Raw genomic sequence first — 21344 nt, 5'->3', positions numbered from 1 at the left:
TATGATATCAATTACATGTAGAATCTAAAAAATACAACAAACTAGTGAATAAAACAAAAAGCAGACTCACAGATGTAGAGAACAAACTAGTGGTTACCAGTGGGGAGAGGAAAAAGGGCAGAGGCAATATAAGGGTAGGGGAAAAAAAAGGGCTATTATGGGATTGTATTAAATCATGTGTATGAAGCTTTTGCAAATTGTAAAGCACTATAGCATTTAAAGAATCTTTCATTCAATAAAAAAAAAAGTAAGAAATTTTTTAAAATAATAATTGACAGGACATAACAATCATACAGTAGAGATGTGGGATTCAGAACCGTTGCTTTGATCTAACATTCTAAAGGAGTTAAGCTTTCTTATCACATCCAAGACTGAAAATTTTTCAAAGATTGAGGCTTTAGTTCATTTAGTAGGTTTTTTTTTTTTCTTATGGAGACTATACTTCCATGTATCTCTAATTTTAAAACTTGTAAAATATTTAAAATGAGATGGAGTTGCACAAATATGTTACTTTCAATTTTATTTAAATCAAATAAAGCTGTGACTGATGTGAAGATATTGGCATAGAAACTACATGAATTAATTAACATAAAAATTTAAAGACAAAATCTTATAACCTAATTATCTTATCCTGAATAATTAAATGCAAAGGATATACATGTTAAATGGCCACAAACATGTAGGCATTACACAGTGCACATATGGAGTCATAAAACATTTTATACTGCTTTATTATAAATAATTGGAAATATTTCATTTTTTAAACCCAGGTAACAAAACAGTAAATATCATGCTTTCTTTCTTTTTTCATAATTTCCTTTTATTTTTGTATTATGAGTTGGGAAATAGTATTACTTATCAAAAGACCGGTAAAAAAAAATCTGTAGGAACACACAAAACAAAACACTCACTTTCATTCACTTAAATGAAAACAAACAAGAAGGTTTTTTGAGGGAGAGGCTAAACGCTGCTATGAAGGAGTCTCCAAAAACAGAAAAACTGTGGTATACCTGCGAATATCACTTGTAAGGCAAAACAGGTTCATACACACACACAAAAGGTATAAACACTTGATGGTAAACTTTAAAAAATAATTTCTTAAAAATGTGAGTAGCTTTATTTTCTCAAATGGAGGAAAGCCACAAAGGAACAACAGATCAAGTCACCAGGTCTAAAATTGGTATTGTTGCCCTGATAAAAATTTTTTTTAAGAAAGGAGGCCCCATATGGATTTCAATTTTCTTATCTCATAGTACACCTCATGTTTTGATAAAAACTGTTCACTCTTGTAACCTTGGACACTTAGAGGCAGAAAGCACTTCCTGATAAAATATTGTAGTAACTTCAAATTCCCACAAAAATCTGTGCCCCAAATTCACTTAAAATAGATTATCCCATAGGAATATTTTCATTAAGAGATTTATAGCAGCTAGTAATTAGAATTTTCTTAGTCAAGTGACTATGATTAATTTTCTTTTTTGTGCATGTGTTTTCCTTAATGTATAATACAAAGTTTGCCAATTTTCTTCCCTAATGATAATGTATTAACGTCAGAAATTGCCTAAGAAAACAGGGTCCAAGGGAGAAAAATATGAAGAAATAATATATTTCATAAAGTGGTATAGTAGATTTTTTTGGAAGTGTGTTTATTTGCATCAACTGTGGACAATGTTGCATATTCCAGATTAAACAGCTATTAGGTTTACTATGGATATAAACAGGCTATGTACAATGATATTTATAATTCTTCTTTCATTTTTCATAGACTTCAGAGTATGTCTTTTATAGAAACTGGAACAGAGTGAATCTGGAAAGCAAGTTTCAGTTAATTAGCAAAAATTAAATTAGCATGAAATAGGGTGAAGAATTGAAGGTAATGATTTTAAAAATAATAAAGTTACACAAGTGTACACATGCAAGAAGATACTGTAAAATGAACTGTTCCAGTTTACTTGGTTTTATTTCAACTTAATACACTCTAAAATACTGCTTTCATGTATAATATCAAAGGAAATATTAAATGCATGTATATCATTTTAAGGGCTTGATGATATATTTCACATTCTTTAAACTTTACTCAGGCTATAAATATATTTATATATCAGTCAGTTCTTAAAGTAAATGAAAACTGTAGCATGGGGGAGATCATTTTTCGCCTTATATGTCCATACTTGATTATGTTCATTTTTTCTGAAAACTGTACCAAAAAAATCAAAGAGAAATGGAGTGTTTTTCTACCTCACACTGCTATTCTTCAGGCACTATAATTCTTTATAGTTTACCAAAATGGAATTTAAATTTGAAGACGGGTTAACTGAAATCAACTAGTAAGTATGATTTAGGAATTAGGCTTCTGAAATCCATTTAACCAACTCAGAGGATAATGCTGTTCTTCCTAAACTTTTATTAAAATTGTGCAACAGTACAAACTTATTGTTAGTAGGTTTGCAGAGAAATAACACCATTTCACTGGTGCAACACATCTTTCCCAAAGGATTATGGCAGGCCTGTTTTTATTCTTCACGTATACTCTTTTTGTTGTTGTTGTTCATCTTCTTCTTTTTCTTCGGTTTTACGTGAAATAAACCATATTTATCATCTGGTTATTATAGTTCTGTAATAAGATCCAGTAGTAGTTTGAAGCACAGCGAGCTGAACAGTTTCTTCCCTTTTTAAAGCATGACAGTGAGTGGCATTCTCTGTAGTCAAGCCATATGAACACAGTGACCCCAAGGAGAGGCTTCTGTGAAATCAAAAGGTTCCAAATTCACGGTCAAGAACCTTGGTGACTTCACATAACTGCTACTTGCTGCTGGAAGGGAGACAATGTTGTTTGCTTCAGAAGCTTCCAAGCAGTTTCTCATCTGGTGGCTTCTCCAGATTTCTTGGTGGCCTTTTAAATTGCTTTTGACATTGTGCCTTCAAAAGTCCAAAGGTCGAATCATCATAGTTGTGGAACGTAAGGAGTAACTGGGCCCTTTGAAGTAATGCCACTTTATTCCATTCAGTTTTCCATGGTTCTGCCCCGCTGTATAAAACATTCCATTTAGATTGGATGGGCCACAAGCATCAAACCACCAGCCTGAAAAATTAGTTAATAACGGAAGAGAGAAGAAGGAACAATTACATAAGTAAACTGAACATTTGGAAATTAATGCCATTAACTGAGGGGAAACGTATTCATACTTATGATTATTTGCAAATAATCATAAGGAGGTATTCAATAAATATCTTCTTGGTAGTGAAATTGTTTTAAATGGCATCCAATTTAGACAGTGTACAAACAATCAGAAAGAGGAATGCTTTCATGAAAATCAGCTTTCAGTGTCACTCCATTGGGACTCAATTCGCAATGTAATGATGGGAAGCATCTGGGCTTCAAGATACGCTACAGTCAGGCCTGGATTCATACAAAGGGCAAGTAGAATGAAACCCTTAAGAGGCATTCTACCTGAAGCCTGTTATTGGGAACAGAACAATTAAGTATTAGCAATAAAGTTCAGAAGCTTAGACAACTGGTATCTAAATACAAAGAAATGTTCTCCATCTACTTCATAATTTTGCCAACAACTGGCCCTCAGCTGCTTCTGAAATTAACTGGATACCAGAAAATGACTATGAATTTGAATTGCTGTGCCCTCTCTGTAGCTTATAGCACTATGGGAAGTGTTCAGCAATAGTAGCCATATAGTTCCTATATAGCAGTATTTTTTTTCTGTGATTGTTCAAGTTCTTTCTAACGTGGTAAAAAGAAAAATGATGAGTAACGTAGAGATCCTATGCTCACATAGCTCTCTGCAAGGATAACTCAGTACTTTATTTTTTAAATGAATTAAGTTCTTAGATTTTTAGATAAAACATCATACTTTTTCTCCCTCTTCTGAAGTAACACCGCTGAAATCTTTAGGGAGAGATTTATGCCAGAGACATTCTGGCATATTTGTATTTGGATACAGTTGACCTCCCTTTGATTACAGAGTTATACCTAAGGGACTAATAGCTAAAGAAAGAGAAAGCTGTACAGCTGATGTTTAACTGTAACACGAGCATCATCTTGCAGAAACTTTAGAAAAAGTTAAATGGAGAAAAGCTAGTTCTCATTTTTCAATTTTGGAGGATGAATACAGCTGGGTTTGTTTATAAAGTCATACTAGAGGCCTAACAAGCTGTATTAATCGCTAATTCATCCTAGGAAAAAGTAAGGTATGTCAATGAATTTGGAAAGACACTATATTTAATGTTTTACCAACTGTATGCAAATAACATAGTAATTAATGCAGTCAAAACATGAGGGACAAGCAAGTTCTTATTTGGCAAGGAAGGAGAAAACTGTAAAATTTCACCTTTTTCTTCTTAAGATTAATTCCTTTAAAATTTTTTGGTAAGTATAACTAGTAAAAATATGCTATTTATATCACAAAAGGCTTTCTAATATTAGGGAATTTATTTACCCATAAGACTCTCAAAGGACAAAATGAAACTCAACTTAATTGCTTCGGTATTTTAACTTTCTCCTCCTTTTCTATGACCTTCTTGAGGCACTCTTCCATCATGTTAATGAGCCTTTCATAGTCTTTCAAATATCCACCATGGTCTCTAAAGCAAACACAGTTACTCTGCTGTCGAGAACTATTACAAATCATAGAATGATCTTCCAAGTTACATTAGGATACTCAGGGTAAAAGCGTGTGGTTTTGTTTGGTTTATAGAAAGCCATAAGAGTTCTGGAAGAGTGTGGGAAGGCAGAGGTCTGTTGGAACAGAAACCTGGCAATGAAGGGCACAGGCTGAAGGATACATTCATTGGGAAACTTTTGATGAGCTGAGGAAAGAGACAAGAAACAACAGGGGCACATGAAGGAATAGGATAAATTTATCTTATGTACATTTTCTAATGAGTAAAGTGGGGTAATGTCTATGGTAAGAACAATGGCATTTTGGAGATGTTAAAAGAAGACCAGAGTGGCTGGGTCAAAGTTAACAAGAGAAACAGTAGCCTGAAGCTGAGATGGTCTGAAGGCCAAATCACATAGTCTTTTGTTCAGTATCCTAAGAGCAATGAAAAGGCATGGTCTATACTCCCTATACTTAGTGCTGCATCTAACGGAGTTTGCTTGACAGATGACTGGAAGGGACTACAGGCTTATTGACAGATTGACTGTTTTCTCCTTATAAACCCGCTATGGTCTGAATTAGTCTAGTTTACTAAAAAAACTATATTTGATAGACACCTGAATATATATATAGACACCTGAATATACTGTATTCATTTTTTCTTTATTTATTCATTCAGTTTGTAATTATCATGAATTGTTGTCATACAACACTCAACAAGACAGATGTGGTCCTTACCCTCGTGGAGCTTACTCCCAATGTGAGAAACAGACCAAAAAAAGTAGCAAATAAATAAAATGCCTACAAATCATGAGTATGATGATGGAGAAAAGGAAGAAGAGGAGGAGAGGGGGAGGAGGAAGTAGAGGGGGAAGTGGAGGGGCAGGAGGAGAAGGACGATAGGTGGGGAAGGAGGAGGGGGCACTTAGAATCAGGAACTATGACGGAGCATAACAGGAGACTTACTTGACTTTTCATGTTCATGGAAGAAGTTGATATTTAATGAGACCTGAAGGATGAGGAAACAGTCATGTGAAGATGGGGAAAGACTCTTCTAAGCAGAACATGGCACATGTCAATGCCATGAGGAAGAAAGGGAGCTTAGTGTTTAGGGACTAAAAAAACATCAGTGTAGTTGGTATATAGTGAACAAGGGGGAGACTTGCAGGGAATGAAGGTGGAGAAATGGCAATCTTGGTGGAAAGTTGAACAATGTGGAAAAACTTATAGTTTATCCAGGCTACTTGTCTATCATCAGGTGAACAAGCGGAACATTCTCTAGGAATGGGAACCAATATTTAACCAGGGGAACCAGATCTGACAGGTTAAATGTTTAATCGAATATTATTTAGAGCCCTCACTCTGTAAGTGTGGTCTGCCAAAGCTACCCTGAGTATATGCGGCAGCACGATGAAGGGGAGAAAATTGAAGCTAGAATCAATTCAACAAATATTAACCAATGGACAGACATAGGGGTCAGAGTTGAGTAAAACAAAATTCCTGACTTCAAGGAGTACACAATTTTGTATAAGAGAGAAACAACAAACTGTTAAAAAATGAGATAATGGCTGTTTAACAGAGATGAAGAAAATCTTAGGAACAGAGGCGGAATGCCCTGTTTGTTGGTCCATAAGGTGTACTCATCACTTGAGCTGGATGCTGAAGGATGGGTGTGAGTTCACTGGACAGAAAGAGATTTCTAAAGACATTGTGTACTCTGGGAGAGCTGGAGAGAGTGCCTGCCAGCAGCCTGGCTGGAATGCCAGTGGATAAGGGATTGGAGAATTCAGGGCTAGCAAAATAAAGAGGGTCAAGAACATGGAGGTTTTTATTGTATTTCTAGAAATATTCCTGTGGGCAACGGGGAGCCTAGAGTACCAGACCAGAAATTAGAAGATCTCGACTTTGATGCCCACTTCACCAATTAATAACTAAGGGATCTCAGGCAATAGTGTATATAATATTTGATATTTACTGAACAGTTAATATGTGTCAGGGACTCTGCTAAAATATTTATATGAATTTTCTCATTTTATTACCCAAACAGCCCTACATGGTGTGGCAAGTACTAAAGCGAAGACACTGATGCTCAGGTAGTTTAAGGAACTTTTCCAACGTCACACAGTCACATACGTCCTCATTCCTAAAATGTGGATTATAAATGTCTAATCAACCATTTTCACAGCACAGCTGCAAGGATCATGTAAGATGGTGCACTATTAAAGCCTATAAAATCCTATCTAAGTGCTCTTTTGTAAGTTATCTAGGAAGCAGGCAGAAACATTAGAGCAGAAATAAAAAGGATTAGATCTTATCGGGGCATCACAATGATTTAATAATGAAGACCAGGTCATTAGCGCCAACATAGTTCCTTATTTGCTTGGTAGGGTTAATTAGAGGAATACAAAAATAATTTGCACCCAAATGAGTACATTTGTTCAATGCTTGCATTGTAAAGACATGGCATTTAAGTACTTACTATGGGTTTTGTTTTCAATGATTTGTTTTTATTTCATGTGGAAATCAAAGAGGTCAAGGTGTTTATCTCTTTATCTTAAGACCAGTGGGCCATGCACACTCTGGATTATCAGAGAGCAATAGACAATAATAAAAATGATGAATTAAGATGGCAGAAAATGAAATGAAAGGGCAATTATTTCTCATGACAATTTCAGTTGTACTGTCCTTTATTAAATACTCTGAACTTGAAGGTCGCAAAAACAGTTATTTCTGTGCAAGTAAGTATTCTCTGTTTTCTCTGACAAGGAACAACAAGGAACATCTTTGTATCAAATATTTCAGTTTGTCCACTTTCTACTTTCCAATTTTTCTAATTGAAAAAATTAAGCATGACCAGGTCTTTTAAACAAAATCCTGAAAAGATGTGGTTTTAAAGCATATTTATAGAAAGCAGGCAAAAAGTACAGCAGACTCCTGGTTACTCATAGGTACCCTTAGGCATTCATAAATGATCGTATGTACTCATGGGTACTCAGAACATATGCAAGTTTGCACAGATTGAAGGTGTCCTTGTGAACATATAGAGGAGTGTATGCCTGGGTTACAGTTCCTCTCTGATAAGACACCAAATAGCTGAATTATATATCTTATACAATCCTGGGGAAATATTAACGTTGCACTTTGTTCTGTAAGTGCCTGGGAATAACAGATGAGCAATATCTTAAAGAAGTTAATCTAGAAGAGGCACTTTAAGCTTAAAAGAACTCAGTGATGCAAGCAAAGATGGAAGAAAGCAGCAGCTTCCGTCTGCTGTTGGGACAACTGATAAAATGTCTTAAATGTTTTAAGATTGGCAATTGCTGAGATTTACTTTGCCAAGCATTTTCCTTTATAACCTGTAACCTCATGTATATTTTAATAAGAAATCTGAGATGCATGTTTCTAATCCATTTACACTTAACTCATTAAAATTTAGTTTTGTAATAACTATCTCGGGCTTCCGAGGCCTTTAAAAATCATTTTAGTCTTTTATCTTTGAAGCAGAAAATTCACATTTTATCACCAATAAATGAAACTTTGCCCAGAAAACAGGAACTTGATTCTAAACTCTGTACTCAGGAAGTTCAAATTTATTTGAAAGTCAGGAAACCTAACTCAAATTCTTCTGATCCTAAACAAAATGTCTCTCAATACTTCTTTTCTAAGGTAAAAAGTACAGCAAAATAAAAAGATATATCTGTGGTTATGGAATTCTTTCACTCATTTTCAATGCACGCATTCTAATCAGCAATAAGCAAAAGAACCTGCACAGAGAATAAGAATTTTCCTCTTTGATAGTGATAAAGGATGACTAAGTTATAGCGATAAAGGATGACTAGCTAGTGACTAAGGATGAGGCTGAAAAAAACTGATTGATGCCATAGTTATCAATGGGATCATCATGAAAATCACTCGCTGAGTTCACGTGTACAAATTCAGCCCTACCAATAACTAGCCTCAAGGAGCAGCTGCATGTTCTTGTGTGCAGGAGGCAAAGGACCTTTCCAGAGGTCTGCATTCCTTCTGTCATTTCATTCTACATCCCCTTCGAGTCTAGCACTTGGCTTTTTTTCCTTTCTCTTCTTTTTGTTCCATAGATTAAAAGTTGTTTATCCTGGCTGATAATCTTGAATTCATTTAAATGCTTTAGGTATTCTCTTACTGCCTCTTTCCTCCCTTGAACTTCATTTTACTTTCAACCACATTTAAATGAGGAAATCCTTGTGAAAATGTGCTGCAAACAGTAGAACAGAGCTAAATTCTTGTCTTTGAATGCCATTCCTTTTAAGAGTGGCAGCAGAAGGAGTGGATAAGGTAATGGCTTATCTGGAGCTCGAGTTCAAATCTTACTTCTGACATTAATTCTGTGACCTTAGCCAACTTATCTAACTCTTCCGTATCTCAATTCTTGCCAAAGATCTCTGTTTCAAAGGATTTATGGAAGTGTCATATAAGTTATTAAATATAAGTCAATGGTAATGAAGAAATGACTGTTACACACTAAGAGTGCAATAGATATTCACTGTATTATTTATTATTAGAGTAAAATATAAACAAAATTGGTTATTTCTCATCCACTGTCAATTATTAACCTTTGGTGGCAGCCTGGCGCTATAGGCCTATCAGTTCTGATTCACCTTTTTCCAAACTGATCTTTTAAAAGATATTTTCCGATATTATTTGTTCTTTTTTCCAATAAGTGAAAACTTCCTCCCACAAAAAAGGAGTATAGTCCTAAATTTTGCACTTAGGCTGTTCAAATTTATTTGAAAGTTACAAACCTAACACTCAAAGTTTTCCAATTTGGAGTTTAGTCTTCTGGGGTTTGGTTATTCTTAAAATTCAGTCTCAGTCTTCAATATTCATCCCTTTGTTCCATGTTTGTGCATGCAAATTCATATATACATACTTAGGCCTTTTAAATCTAAGTTCACAAAAAAGTCACATTCATACTCACATTGATTTATTTCTATGTCTTCTCACCAGGATCATTTGTGATTTTACAATGTCCTTTCAGAGTCTCTGATAGCAAATTCATTCATTTAATCAATATTTATCAAGCACATCCTATGTGCCAGGCACTGTGCTAGGCACTGAGGATACAGTGGTGCAGAGCATGATGTCCCTGTCTTCAAGAACTGTACATTTTTGTGGAATAGGCTTAGAGATTATGTACTAAATAAGAAATTGCTTTGAAATAAAGTAATGCAATGTAGATTTCTGTGGTCAACCTTAAATTATCCATATGGATCTTTTCTCTCAACATTTTTGCCTTAAAACCCAGGGAATGCCAGTTTTCTGACAATGGTTAGCAGATCCTTCCTGGGTTATCAAAAACTCTAAGATGATTGTATTTTCCCAAAGATCTTGTCACTTCAACCAGTTAGAGAGGCTGTTAATTTCCTTCATTTTCTTTGTCTTCTTCAAGGTTATATAGCAGGCAAGGCAAGTATTTATCAACTCTCTACTGCTAGCATCTGGTAAGTTCCAGGGTGTACTAAGAACTTATGTGTATGGCTTTATCCCGTCTTTTAGAATTGAACTGAGAATGTCCTTTGTTAGCTTTAGCAAAGTCTTGTCTGTTGGCTGACATAGTTTATGCGTGGGAAAAGAGACGAGTTTTTACCACAACAGATTCTTTCTGCAGAAGGTTAGGTCACATTTTTACATAGCTTTTATATTATATACCAAATAAGAAAATTGTGTTGAAAGAAAAGGTAAGGAAAAGAATGTAAAACAATACCATGTTTTGTTAGGGGTTTTGTTTTTGTTGTTTTTTTTTTTAATTTTTGGTTGGCAACCTTTAGTAATTGTAGTTACTAACAGACTTTTAGAAAAATTTATTTTGAATTGGTACGAAAGACCATGTTTTCTTTGAATGTGAAGTTTGTTTTGATTGTGACAATCTAATGAGAAAAGGTTTTAATTTTCATAATTTTAGAGTCATAGATTTTTCTGCATATTTATGTTTATATACAACAAATCCATACAAACAAAAGCATGAATTGAATGATATTACATTTTCATTTTCTAAACGTTAAATAATAGAGAAAACATTAGGTTTTTAATGAAACTGATTCCTTTCTTTGGGCTCAGGAGGGCACAAGAAGGGCTCTCCTGTGGGACTAAGAAAATATTTCCTATAATCACCTCTTAAATTTATCCCTCCCACTACTGAAATATATAGATTTGTCGTAATATCCTATATAAAGGGAGAAACTTAAGGAGAAAACTTACAAATTTTCTTGAGGTCAATGAATCACAGAACACAGATATTTCTGGCTTATAAATGTATGCTGACAAATCATCACTAATGATTAATTAAGATGTCAGTTCCACAGAAAATGTGTGTGGCAATTTCGATCTTGAAATATATGGTTTGGTCCCATAAGAAATGTGTAATGAAACAAAAATTATTCAATATTTAAATTGGATGGAAGAATTTCTGGTAAGGTAGAAATAAGTACATATCCTTCTGGGGAAGGAGGTATAAAACATTGTGGCGTCTATTTCTATTGATGCAAATATGCTTTTTAAGTCCGATAATACCTCCTTTCCACTAACAATTTACTATGAACTACAACCCATGCACTGAAAAATAATGTTACCTGTTATTCTCTACTGTAGCCACAATGAGTACATGGAATAATAAAATCATAGAACCAGAAGAAAATGTGAGAGACAATCTTATCTAGACCCACAACTATAGGGATGGGCATACGTAAACTCTTTCAGATAAATACCTTTCTATTCTCTTCTTAAGGTGTTCATAACTAGACATGCACAATCCTTCCTGGCAACTCACTCCAGCCTTTGATCCCTGGACACTCCATCTAAAGTCGCTTTCCCCTTCCTTCAATAACTCTGTCACCTGTTATATTTTGTCCCTAGAACTTGTTATGACTTGAAATTGTGTTATTTATTGTTCGCTTTTTGCTGATGGTCTTCCTCAATAGATGCGAGCTCTATTCTGTCTTGCTCATTTTTCTCATAGTTGTTGACTCTTAACAAGTTACTCATTAAAAATGTTACGTTGATAGAAGGAAGTTAAGAAGTTAGGATGTTAGGAAAGAAGGAAGAAAGGCCAAAATGTTCTACCTATGTCTAGCTGAAATACCTTCTGCTTTCAATTATGCCTATCTCCTGTTTTTCAGTCTTTGACAGATAAGGGTAACAATGATACCACATTCTCCAACAAAAATCCCTCCATGTACTTGAAGAAAACTATTTAGGACAGTTAAGCAGGCAATAAATCTTACTTTACCCTAATTCCTTTTAGAAGAAACAATGGAAAATATATAAATAAACAAGATAAAACAAAGCTTTAATTGATGATGACAGAGAACTAAGAATTATTAGTTTCAAGGAGTATGAAATCTCTCTGCTTAAAAGAGACTATTTTAAAAAAAAGAGGAAAAATAATCAGACAGAGAAAATGGTTCTAAGGGGAACTATGACAGAGAATAAATAGTGGTGGGGGGGGAGTAGCTAAGTAGGACATAAATTCCAGATAATACTCAAGTTACCTGGACTGTCATTGACATTCATCCTTATGTTCTCCAGTTCTTAGCTATCTAAATTCCATGTATTAATTTTGCAGAGTGAATAGATTTGCAAGACCTGGATTCTTTCAAAAGGATATTTGATAGGGTAATGGCATTTATTACAAAAACACATTTACTTAGACTATTCCAGCCCAAGCAATAAGTGGAAATTTTTTCTCCCCAACATATGTGTTTATTGGTGGCTAAGAAGCAGGTCCAAGAATGATTATGGATGAAGGAACATGACAAAGTTCAATCATTTGAAGCAGAAATAAAATCACAAACCTGAGCAATGAAGTTTTCTCATCAACAACCAAGAGATGCAGTTTCCTCTTTGCTTTGCTCTATATTTTCATTATTATGACAGGAATATGAGCAGATTGGAACACTATTCTAAGTAAACATTTGAAAGATTTTACTGTTGGTCTTTCATGTGTTGTATTTATTTGGTAAGAAAAATTATCTGTAAAAACAGACATGGGTAAAATGAAGTGTACTTCTGTATTAAAATAGGCAGAAAACTGGACAATCAAAGTCCTTCTGTCTTTATATAAAGTTGCTGACAGTTTCATTTATGGGATCATGGAGGTAATGAAAAGAAATATTTTCTTTCAGGAAAAAAGTTCAAAACCTAACCTGTGGGTACCATGTAAAAAAATATGCTAAGTTTTAACAACTGCTTCGGGGGAGGGGGCCATACAATTGCATATAGAAGGCTTTTTAACTATTGGATGAGGTTGAATGTGATGCCAAAATGGCATGTTTAAAGCTTAAGGAGAAGGATATGACAGAGGCAGAATCATAACAGGCTGGCTTTGGTAATACTAGGGCTGGTTTCACGTTGAAAAGATGTCACTATAAGTGGAGTGGATGGGAATCAGTATGGAACGTGATTTGGTAGTGGTAGTAATGGAGGGACCGGGAATGGGGATGAAGGTGGAAAGAGTTCTCCAAAACTTTCCCTCTATACTCTTCCACGCTCTGTTAATTGATAAGAAAAATGTCAACCTTATGATTCATTTCATTGGTTTCAAAATTTGAAAGTGACTTCAAGGGTTCCAGGATGGTTATTCATTCTCTCATGCACCACATATTTTATTGAGATCCTATGTGCCACAATCTACTGAGCTAGATGTTAAGGATAAAATGGTGAACATCTACTTAATTTTGTTTTCCTTGTGTACAAAATGGAGATTTGAGTTTTTCTCCTTATCTCAGAGTTGGTTTGGAATTCAAGGAAGATAGTATAACATATTCAGTAACAGGTAATAATATGTAATAATAATGATAGTAATATCATATTTGGAGAAGTAAAATTTTAGATTTAAAGAGTTTTTTCCTTATTAGCATGAAAACATGTTTTGTTGTAGGGTAACACAGAGAGAGAATTAGAACAGTTGAAGGTGGGAATGATTACTATTCCATTAAGAGAGGGAAACAACACTAAAACTGTAAGAAGACAAACACTGAAGAAAAAGCTTCCTTTATAATTTTATTTGGTGCCAACTCCTTTTTTGCCTGTAACATTTTTGAGCTATATCATTTGCCATCAGGTTTTAGTTCAGTGTTTCTTAGACTTCAATCAGTCATTTATCAAGTTATTCACAGTTTTTGCCATGCCCATTTACAACTTTTATTAATATTTAATATTTTTCTTTAAATTAATTAGTTAAATATCAAATATTTGTGAATCCTTTTTAAAATGAAGTTTATATCGTTCCTTTAAAGAGGAAATCAGTACCACTTACTATAATAAAAGTAGACGTAACACTCAACAAAATTAAAGCAAAATCATTCTATTTAATTCTAGGTAGGTGCCATTGCCTAACCAAGGCCCTTCAGCTGAGGCTGAAGAGTTTGTTCTTTCTTTGCTAAGAAAGGTAATTATTGAGTAAGTGCTAAAGAAGTATTATAGATAAGCTAGTACTAAACTGAGAATTCCTCTTTGACACAATCAGAAGCCTAGAAAAGTATTTAAAAAGTGCAAAAGGATTAACTTTCTTACTCAGTGATACAATATTATTTAATGGTATCTGGTATCTCCTATACCAGCTCAAATGTCTTGCAGAGGTCAATACCTTATAATGTAAAGCCCTGGTATAGCTACTCTGAATTGTATAACTTTATATCTAGCTACACCTCTTTATTTTTCTTACTCCATTTCAACAGAATGGTCAATGAACTCTATTACACAGTTGTAAAGCATTTTGTAAGAAATTTTGGCTTTTTGTTTTTTCTGTATGCTGAATCCTCAAATTGCTGTTCATTCCACTATGGGTATCATTATGAGTATTTAGAAGGCAGAACAACTGGGACTTTAAGAGGCTCAAGAGTTTATTCAGAACCAAGCTTAGCACACCCTCACCATAAATGCTGGGGGAGGAGGCAAACTTCTAAATATGCTAGCAATGTCTTGCACAAGAACATATGGTAAATTAGTGGGAAGAACAAAATGATCTCTAGGGACTTGTTCTTAAGTTTCCTGACCAGAAGATCATAGTCTTTTCTCATAGATAAGAAACCTCAAGCCTCAAACCAATGAGACATAACTCAGAGAAAGGCCCCGTAGGACTTACCTCCTGTTAGCATGAGGGCACATTTGCACATGCAGTTGTCATTATCAGCATCTTTAGTGCTGAAATCAGCACCGTGTAAGATCAGGCTGCTCTGCTTTCCTGCTGTCCCAGTGTGACCCTTTAAATACAACCTGAAGTTAAAAAAAAAGAAAGATAAGCCATTCAACAGAGTAACAGAACCCAGAAGACTGGTTTGCTGAATGTTCGCCTTGTTCATCAGTTTCTCCCTTCTCTGAATTCAGCCCTTCCAACAAACTGGTATAAGACCAAAGCTCCCTGAACAGAAAGAAAGAGAGAGAAGGGGTTGGGGGGGAAGAGAATGAAGGAAGGAAAGAAGGAAGGAAGGAAGGAAGGAAGGAAGGCAAGAAGGAAGGAAGGAAGGAAGGAAGGAAGGACATCAAACTACATATAGGTAAAATTCTCTGTGGCTTGTGTGCTTGATGTTTATTTTACTATGCATACTTAAACTCATATGGTTTTCTGATAATGTAGGATCCACAAAAGGAATATGAGTTTATTTTATTAGTACAAGTATTGATCTCTAAACAAAAAATGCCCTGTAGAGTGTCACTATAGCATATATCACTGTGTTAATATTGAATATTGATGATGTGCTAAAGGAGGACTTACTCTGTGCCAAGCATCCTGCTAAATGCTTTCTGGCTGTTATTTAATTTTTATATTAAATCCGTGATTCAGGTATCAATATCAAAATTTTGCATACCAAGGCTCAGAGAGGCTAAATAAGCTGGAATTTCACTATGGTTGACTTTAAAATCCAAGCTCTTATTAGTCATTATGTATTCACTGAACAAATATTTCTTAAGCACATACTATATACCAGAAATTGTTCTAAGCACTTAAGATATATCAGCAAACAAAACAGACAGAAAGCCATGCCCTCGAGGGACCTACATTCTGGTGGTATTCCTAAAACTAAGTTCAAAACCCCAACTGTTTAACCTCAAAAATGGCATTCTTCAAAGACCCTGCTTTACTCTCTAGAAACATTTCTGTTTTTTTTTTTTTTTTTTTGCGGTACGTAGGCCTCTCACTGTTGTGGCCTCTCCCGTTGAGAAGCACAGGCTCCGGACGCGCAGGCTCAGTGGCCATGGCTCACGTGCCAAGCCGCTCCGCGTCATGGGGGATCCTCCCAGACCGGGGCACGAACCCGTGTTCCCTGCATCGGCAGGCCGACTCCCAACCACTGTGCCACCAGGGAAGCCCTAGAAACATTTCTTATATAAAATTTACATTAACCTAGATCAGGGACTCTCTAACAGTTGCCCATATATCAAATCATCTGGTCATTTGTGAAAAAGATCTATTCACTAGGCTGAGGAATTTGTATTTTCAACTAGTACCTCAGATTACTCCTTGCAGACTGTCCAAGGAGAACATTTTGAAGAATATTGGTCTAGAATTCAGAAACTAGTGAACAAATCACAATAGTTGCCTAATGTAGTTCCCTAACGTCTGCTCATTCCCTATGGATCCCATATGCTGCTTTCATATCCATCTGGGCACTCTGAACAAATGCAAACTTGCTCAGGTCCTTCACTGTCTCGTCAGGGCTCAGAATAGCTAAACTAAGATTGTCAGTAGCCTCAGTTTCATATTCAAAGTCTTCTCTGACTGAGATCTACCCCTCTCTCTAACTCCACCTAAAACTCCTCGGTTCTCATTCATCAAAATTATCTAGCAATATTCCCTTCAAATCCATGTGTGTTACCACTTCTGTGCCTGAGTCTCATTTATGAATCCTATCCACCGTATAGACAATGGGTGATTAAATCTCTGTATAAGTGAGACACTACTAGGACCCAGGCCATCTCTGAACAAAATTCTACATTACTATTAAACAGAAATAATAAAGATTAATTAATATTTGAAGATATATATATATATATTTTCCATATGTACATATTTGACTTGTGTTTGCACCTAAGTATATGTATATGTCCCATTATTATTTTGTGAGGTTGATAATGTTTTTAGCAAATAACAGTACTGTTGTATAATTGTGCCAAAATATTTCACACATATTCTGCAGAGGTTTTTTTAGCCAGAGCAAAATATACAATTAAACCCTACTCAAGTTTTACTGGTTTCAATAATTAATAGAACTTGTAGTTAACAGAAGGCTGAAGAAAGCTTCTAATGAACTATCAAATACAAGCTTATATATATATACATATTTTTAAAATTTTTTTGCTGTACGCGGGCCTCTCACTGTTGTGGCCTCTCCTGTTGCGGAGCACAGGCTCCGGACGCGCAGGCTCAGCGGCCATGGCTCATGGGCCTAGCCGCTCTGCGGCATGTGGGATCTTCCCAGACCAGGGCACGAACCCGTGTCCCCTGCATTGGCAGGCGGACTCTCAACCACTGCGCCACCAGGGAAGCCCCAAGCTTACATTTTAAAACTCTGAGAGTCAGGCTAAAAGTCACTGGTGATGCAAAACTGTAGAATTTCTAACTGCGAATTCACATTTTACGTTGTAGGCAGCCCATGTGGAGGTGGGTTTCAACAGGGCAAAGTAAGGTGAGAGGTTACCAAAGGGAGTCCTAGGACATGTTACCTGGGTGAATTCACCACCTTCTAGATCTGGTCTGCAGTTATAATTTGATAACTTTCTCAGCCTCTCAGAGACAGACATACACTTGCAAAACTAAGGGGGACTTATGTCAGGTCTCCATTTACAGTCAAAATAAAGGGCCCAGTCTCATGGTCTCCTTAGAGGGAGTTTCACATAGAAAGCCAAATTATAATCAGAAAGTTGCTTGCTTGGTGAACACAGAATCAGAGTCTGGGGGAAGATGAATGATTTCAAAATTAAGTAGCTATGACTCTGCTGGCCTGAAATCTCCCTCTCCACTGGGAGTGGGTAAATTTAGCCCACAGGCACTTTTGCAAGAGGGATGCTAATTCCAACTCTGATTCTTGGATTCTCTATAAACTGTGATGACTTTCCTTCTTATTGACTTAAGGTAAGTCAATACCATTTTCCCTGCAGTAGCTTTAAGCTCACTAATGGGGATAGACTTTGTATTAAGCTCACTAATGGGGATAGAAAATACAGTGATTTTCTACACTGTATTTTGCAGGTAATTTAGCACAAATGTTGAGTTGATATTAACTGAGTGACTGCTATGTGCTGAATATAGTTTATACTTTTATATGAGGGTTATAATTCAAGCTTCATAATTTACAATGGTTTCTTTGTGTTACCAAGGCAACAGGAATGCATAATTATAAATTTAGGAGGTAGAGAAAAGCAAAAAGAAAATAAAAAGTAACCCAAATCTCATCTCCAAATATAACTACTCTTGACATTATGGTTTATATACACTTAGTCTTTTCCTTGTTTTTTTTCCTCTTCAAATAGAAAATATTATTTATATTTAAGTATACATGTAATACCTGATCATATTCTATAAACATTTTGAACAGTGCCAGTAAAGTTTCTGCCCACAGGCCCATCTCATTTACCACTCTAGAAGTAATCACTTATGTCAATTTTGTACCCTTTAAAACAGTTTCTTCTCATGTATAAACACAAATGGAATCATACTTCACATGCTTTTTAACAGTGTTTTTATACATGATTTTATGACTATGTTTCCATGTCATTACATATTCTTCTCCAACATAATCTGGCAGCTATTGTATGACTATACCATCAATTGTCACAGGTTTAAGGGTGCCTTTACATATCTCTAAATATGTATGCAAGTATGTACGGTAGGGTTAGAATAAATTGTAGAAGAAACATCTACAATGTTTTGTCCTGACCTTCACCAGTACAGAACTCATCAACAATGTATGTTAGGGTCTGTGAGTAAAAGGAGATATTTTTCCAGATCCACTTAATCAAGACTTGAAGGTCAGTCGTCTAGTCCTGGCAGCTCTTCTCTGTAGTATTAAAAAAGTCTCACAACTGGTCTCAATGTCTTGAGCTTAGCTCCTTCCACTTCCCCCTAAAATCCATTCTGCATGTGGCTCATTCAAAACATGCCTCTCATCGTCATTCCTCTGCTCTGGTTAAAAGCCCTCAGTTGTTCTCCCAGCACATGAAAGATACAGTCCAAGTTCCTTATTGTGGTTTATGAGGACTCTGAAGATCTAACCCTTGTTTACTTCCTCCCACACCAACCCCACACCTCCCATCTCTTACTTCCTGCACACATACATAATGATCCAGGCTTACCAAACACTTGTTCTCTCAAAGCATCACATTCTCATTCCTCTGTCCCCTTTCCCAGGAAGGCCCTTCCCTGGAAGGCCTTTCTAACTGCTGAATTCCTACTCATCCTTTAAGATTCATTTCAAGTATGATCTCAAAGAACATCACATGGATACCTTTATGATGAAACTTAGTGTGCTTTATTTTAGTTGTCTTTTTACTTGTCTTCTCTCATAATAAACTGTGAGCTCTTTGAGGCATAAGCTGTGTCTTACTCAACTCTGAATCACCAGAATCTAGAACAAACAGCGTCTGATACTGAGGAAAGGCTCAACATTCACTGAATAAAGAAATTATGGATGTGAACTAATGACGGGTATAATCAATTTTCAGTAGGCTGAAGGTAGCAAGTAAAATCAGACCCAAATATCAATAATCCTAATAACCAAAATATACCTGGGCCATATTTTCAGAAGGATAGTTTTTGCATCTCGTTTAGCTAGGTACTCAACATCCCATTTCCTTGTCAACCAACTGAAATAATTAAAAATTACACAGACACATACACCCTTCTTGATCTTTCCAGTTCTGTTTTTGTTCTCATTTTCTCAGAGACTCTAGAATATGAAAACATGTCTGATATATTATGCGAGTAGAATAAATGAAGAAAACTTATGTCTTCTTATTAGTTCTTATGTTTTATTGAATGACTTATTTGTATTGTGTGCATACCCAACTGATATCAGAGAACAAATTCAAAATGAAAATATGCTTATGGTAAATTCTTCAGCTAAAATTATTTTGAAAAAAAATAAAAGCCAAATAAGGTGTAAAATATTTCCTTAAAGGCCTGCCCAGATTAGGGATCTTGAAAACAAGAAGCAGAAGCATAGAGAGTCCCAAGATAGTGCAATGTAAATACCACAACATATTGGTTGCAATGATATAAAAGTAGAAGTGAAGGGTGGGCAAAATGGGTGTAGGTGGTCAAAAGGTACGAACTTCCAGTTACAAAATAAATAAATCCTGGGAATGCAATGTACAACATGGTGATTATAATTAATAATACTGTGTTGTATATTGGTAAGTTGCTAGGAGAATAGATCTGAAAAGTTTCACCTCAAGGAAAAAAAATTTAACTATGTGTGGTGATGGATGCTAACTAGACTTATTGTGGTGATTATTTTGCAATATATACATATATGCATATATTAAATCATTACGCTGTACACCTGAAACTAATATAATGTTATCTGTCAATTATATCTCAGTAAAAAAAAAAAGTAGAGGAGACCAGTATTTTGAGGAACAGTGGATTTTTTCACCATACAAGACTGAGTAGAACGTGTAATTTATATACAGTAGTATTCACCCCTTCTATGTTTATATCCTTAACATGTTGCAGGGAGCTGCTTATGCTCTTCTAAGGAAGAGTTGTTCTCTTCCACTGGGAAATAGAGATGGCATTTCTTAAAAATAATTTTTCTCAACACTAGTTTAAGCAATTTACAGATGAGCCCAATTATGCTTCTGTGGAATCCCACAAGGATTCTGGGAGTAACAGTGTAGTCAAGGATAGGTCCTCTGCACAGTTAAGGGGCTCATTCTTTCTTACCTAGCACAGAATAGCAATTATTGACCCAAAGCCAACAACTGTAGCTGGTTATCTGACAGGGACAGACTAAGAGCTGGCCATTCACTAATGCCAAGTATTTTTTCGAATTAGATAAGAAAACTTATTTGAATTGAGGCTCAAACAGAATATTTATGTGGTTCTTTTTATTAATGGTTCTGGTTAATTTCTAAAATATGTATAATTAACTATCCATGACTTTCTCTATTCTGATAATGGAACATCACTTTACAAAAGAGAAGTCAATACACAGAAGGGGCAAAGTCAGCTTTGCATATGACTATAGTGAAAAGGACTTAAAGTGTGGGTCACTGGAGAGAATGCTTCCCCCAAAATAACACCATGAGAATCTTGGACATTTATTTCTTATGTTCAGCCAGTGTAGATGTGGCTTACATGAAGGATGATGTGTTGGGAGATAAAAACCAAATGTTATTACAGAGCAAAGTATCTGGCTTAGGAACAAAAACATGAAGGATGCCTAAACAACAACAACCAACTCCAAAATAACAACAGCACAGAAACTCCAAAAAATACCATTAACTGTGACCAAAAAGGCAGCCACAAAATAGAATCATGGCATTTATCCTTTTCAAACCATTTTTCCTAATTAAGGGGGGGGAAACAATTATGAGTACCAATTCGTCAGTGACTTTAAAGAATGTCAGCTTTTTAATTTTTTCAATTAGCATCTGAAGGGAAAATGAAACACATGCATACTGAAACTGGTCATGATTTTCTAGTCATTCTTGATGAAAATATAGTTACTCCTTTTCTTTCACTTACAGAAACTT

At 35.5% G+C, this 21344-nt stretch overlaps 1 protein-coding gene across 3 annotated transcripts in view; it reads right to left on the bottom strand.

The window, feature by feature from the left end:
• Nucleotides 1-548: 548 nt before the first annotated feature.
• The window catches only part of ANGPT1 (angiopoietin 1), a 250950-nt gene continuing 230154 nt past the window's right edge, over nt 549-21344 (bottom strand). For all 3 annotated transcript variants that reach the window (XM_082675101.1, XM_082675102.1, XM_082675103.1), the window contains exons 8-9: nt 14734-14864; nt 549-3082 (exon numbers count right to left, since the gene is read on the bottom strand). In XM_082675101.1, coding sequence (XP_082531227.1) covers nt 2922-3082; nt 14734-14864 — 292 coding nt within the window. In that variant the 3' untranslated portion in view covers nt 549-2921. The remainder of the gene's footprint in view (nt 3083-14733; nt 14865-21344) is intronic.

The sequence above is a fragment of the Grampus griseus genome, assembly GCF_964374135.1.
Source record: "Grampus griseus genome assembly, chromosome: 17".
NCBI lineage: Eukaryota > Metazoa > Chordata > Mammalia > Artiodactyla > Delphinidae > Grampus > Grampus griseus.
Note: the sequence above shows the minus strand (reverse complement) of the source record. Positions and strands in the feature narration are given on the sequence as shown.